At 34.8% G+C, this 3,441-nt stretch overlaps 1 protein-coding gene across 1 annotated transcript; it reads left to right on the top strand.

The window, feature by feature from the left end:
• The first annotated feature begins 1,819 nt into the window (after nucleotides 1–1,819).
• LOC306668599 (UPF0711 protein C18orf21 homolog) lies at nucleotides 1,820–2,995 on the top strand. The gene is made up of 2 exons (XM_079152116.1): nucleotides 1,820–1,958; nucleotides 2,086–2,995. The coding sequence occupies exons 1-2, from the start codon at nucleotides 1,859–1,861 to the stop codon at nucleotides 2,652–2,654; spliced, it is 669 nt and encodes a 222-aa protein (XP_079008242.1). The 5' UTR covers nucleotides 1,820–1,858; the 3' UTR covers nucleotides 2,655–2,995.
• The last annotated feature ends 446 nt before the right edge of the window (nucleotides 2,996–3,441 follow it).

Raw genomic sequence — 3,441 nt, forward strand, 5'->3', positions numbered from 1 at the left:
ATTGGTTAATAACATGATCTCTACTGGGGGATTTCTGGAATGTTTCTATCCTTTAAAAACAATGGTCCAGAGTACATTTTTACATATGTTCAAAATCTTCTAAATGAAGTTGGTCAATCTGAGGACATCTATAAGATGAGAAAATATGCTTTTCCTTAATTTCACAGTTCAGCTTGGTGAGCCATTTCTTTAGGTAATGATGTGAAAGCAAATTTTTACAAAAGGGGTATAATAAGGGTAGTTAGATTTGAAAAGTGTTTTAAAATATGGAGCAGCCTCTCAAATGAGAGTGGTGAGTTCCTGGCCATGAAACTCACTTCAGAGTTGCTCCTCTTGCTTTTCAAAGTTAAATAAACTCTACAAAGGAGCTCTTTATTTCCATGATGCCAACCATTCTTTTGGCCACAGGCACTATTATTTCACAATAAAGGTGAAAAGAGTGCATGAGTACTTAAGTTGGCCCATCACCTAATCCCCAAATGCACTAGCCTAATCTACTTTTACCTCATTAAGATAAAAATTCTCAGTGAAAGGCAATCTCCCTGGAATGAGAAATGAAGTTACAACTCTGGAGGAAATAGTTGCAAAAGATGCATCTGATAAAATATTATCCAAGGCATACACAGAACCCTTTAAAAGTGAACAAGTTAATACAAATATTCAATTAAAATTAAAAATGGGTCAATGATCTTAACAGGCACTTCCCAAGAGAAGATATATAGATGCAAATTACCATATGAAAAAAGCTCTATATCTCAAAGAAATGTTCTATACCTGAATGAAATGGAATTTTTTTTTAAAAAAATGAGTTACCACTATGCATCTATTAGAATATTCCAAAAATGGAACACTGATAACACCAAATGCTAGTGAGAATAGAGAGCAACAGGAACTCTCATTCATGGTGAAATGCAAAATGGTATAGCATGTTTGGATGACAGCTTGACAGTTCCTTACAAAACTAAATATACTTAGTATATAGTATAACCATCATGCATCTTACCCTAAGGAAATACCAAGGAAGACTTATGACAATATGATAACCTATATACAGATGTTTTTGGCAGGTTTATTTATAATTGCCAAAACATGGGCTCAAAGATATCTTTCTGTAGGCAGAAAGATACACAAACTGTGGCACATCCAGGCAATGGAATATTATTTAATGTTTAAAGATGAGATGTCATGAAAATGGAGAAAACTTCATATTACTATGTGAAACAAAAAGTCAATCTGAAAAGGTTATATGCTATGATTCCAACTGTTTGATATTCTGGGAAAAGTAAACTTATAGTTAAAAAAAAAAAAAAGTCTGAGGTTTCCAAGGGTCAAGAGGGTGGGGAAGTAAATATGAGTAAGTAGAACATAGAATTTTTATGGAAGTGAAAATACTGTGTTGATACTGTAAGATAAATATAAACATTTGTCCAAACCCATGGACTATACAATAGAAATACTGAACCCTAATGTAAACTAGGAACTTTGTGTGATTTTTGAAATATAAATTGTCAGGCGATGTTGATGATGAGGGAGGCTGTGTATTTAAGAGTAGGGGATATTGGAAACTCATTTTATGTTTTAATTTTGCTATGAAATTAAAATCTAAAAAAGTTTAATTTCCAGATAAATTTTAAAATTGATGAGATGAAGGTGCATTTTTAATATTGCATGAAGACAAAAACATGATAAGACATAGATTTGTGTAATATTTTCATAGCATAACTTGTCTAATTTGAAAATGTGTTAAAATAGAGAATAATATTTTATCTGTGTTGTAAATTTTAACTTTAGTCAAAATTTTAAAATATTTTTCCTCCTTTTTTCGCTTGGTCTGGATGGCGAGGAAGCGGCGTTGAAGATGAGGCAGAAGCACTATCTGGAGGCTGCGGCGCGAGGCTTACTCGAGAGCTGCCCAGGCCAGGCCCGCTATCTCCTCTGGGCCTACAGTGCGTCACACGGTAGGGAGAACCCCGGTCTGTTGGGGGTTAGGCTCCTGTTGCCCTGCTCTCCTCGCTCTGCACAGCGCTCCGAATGACCTAAGGCTGATCGACTCACCCATCTCATTTTAAAAGCAGAACAAACCAGAAGCTTCCAAGTTTTATGACAAGAGCAATTTTGAAGAAACATGCCCATACTGTTTCCAGCTATTGGTTCTGGATAACTCTCGAGTGCGCCTCAAACCCAAGGCCAAATTGACACCCAAAATATGGAAACTTCTTAATCGAGAAGCAAGAAGTAATACGCTCAGTTTTAAAGAAGCAAAAATAATCAAAAAGTATAAAGACTCCAAAAGTGTATTGTTGATTACTTGTAAAACATGCAACAGAACGGTTAAACATCAGGGTAAAAGCAGAAGCTTTCTGTCAGCATTGAAGAGCAGTCATATTACTCCTACTAGCAAACTCAGCCCCAAGAGACCAAAGAGACAGACTCCAGGATCTGCAAACTTCAGTTCTAATATGCCTGGCTCCAAAGGCAAGAGCCCAGCATTGATTGACAGAACACCTACATCTGGACGATCAACACCCATTTGCTCCTCAAAGAGTGTGACAAAAAGAAAGAAACCCTTCTCTCAACTAAAAATGTTGCTTAGTCAGAATGAATCCCAAAAGAATCCAAAGGTAGACTTCAGAAATTTCTTATTCTCTCTATGAAGTCTCTTGAACTTTGAGAAAAAGAAATTTTTCTGATACAATTTCTGAAACTAAGTTAACAATTAAAAAAAAGAAACTTTTATTTATTCTTTGAATACATGAAAATTAGGTCCAAGGGCAGACTTTCCTTGGCATCCTTCAGTGTATTAGGGAAAACATCTCATTAGAATGAATAACTAAAACATCACAGGTGGTCATTGAGAATCAAAAAATATATGAAAGGTTCTTATAAATAGTAAGGATATATGTGAACCTTGAGTGATAGTATTTTTTCCTCCTTTAGTCTTAACAGTTTTCATTATGTCATTTTCTTTCAAAATAAATTTGAGAAATTAAGGAGAGGGTCTGTCACTTATGAGGGTTTCTTCTGTATATGTGTAGCCCTATCAGAAAAGGAATCCAGTGTGTATTCTTATTTTCTCACTCATATACATAACTATATGAGTAAATTCTTAACATATTCCTATCTTGAATGCAAAAATAAGTATCTAGCACATTCTTTTTTTGTAGTATTGGATTGAACCTAGGGCCTCATGCATTCTAGGCATGCTTTCTAGCACTGAGCCATACTATCAGCCCAACACTCTTGATTTAGGTGATCTACAGGGTACTGAAATTTCCATTTTACAACTTCTTTTGTTACTGTAGTAATATTTTGCCTTGAAGTGGCATTTTAATTTGCTCTAGAGATGACTCATTTCTAGGTCTGAAAACTATCAGAACATAAAGAGTAACAGTTTTGCTACCTTAAATCTTTCTGGAATGAATATATATACATATATAATAT

Source organism: Sciurus vulgaris, assembly GCF_902686455.1.
Source record: "Sciurus vulgaris genome assembly, chromosome: 8".
Classification (NCBI taxonomy): Eukaryota; Metazoa; Chordata; class Mammalia; order Rodentia; family Sciuridae; genus Sciurus; species Sciurus vulgaris.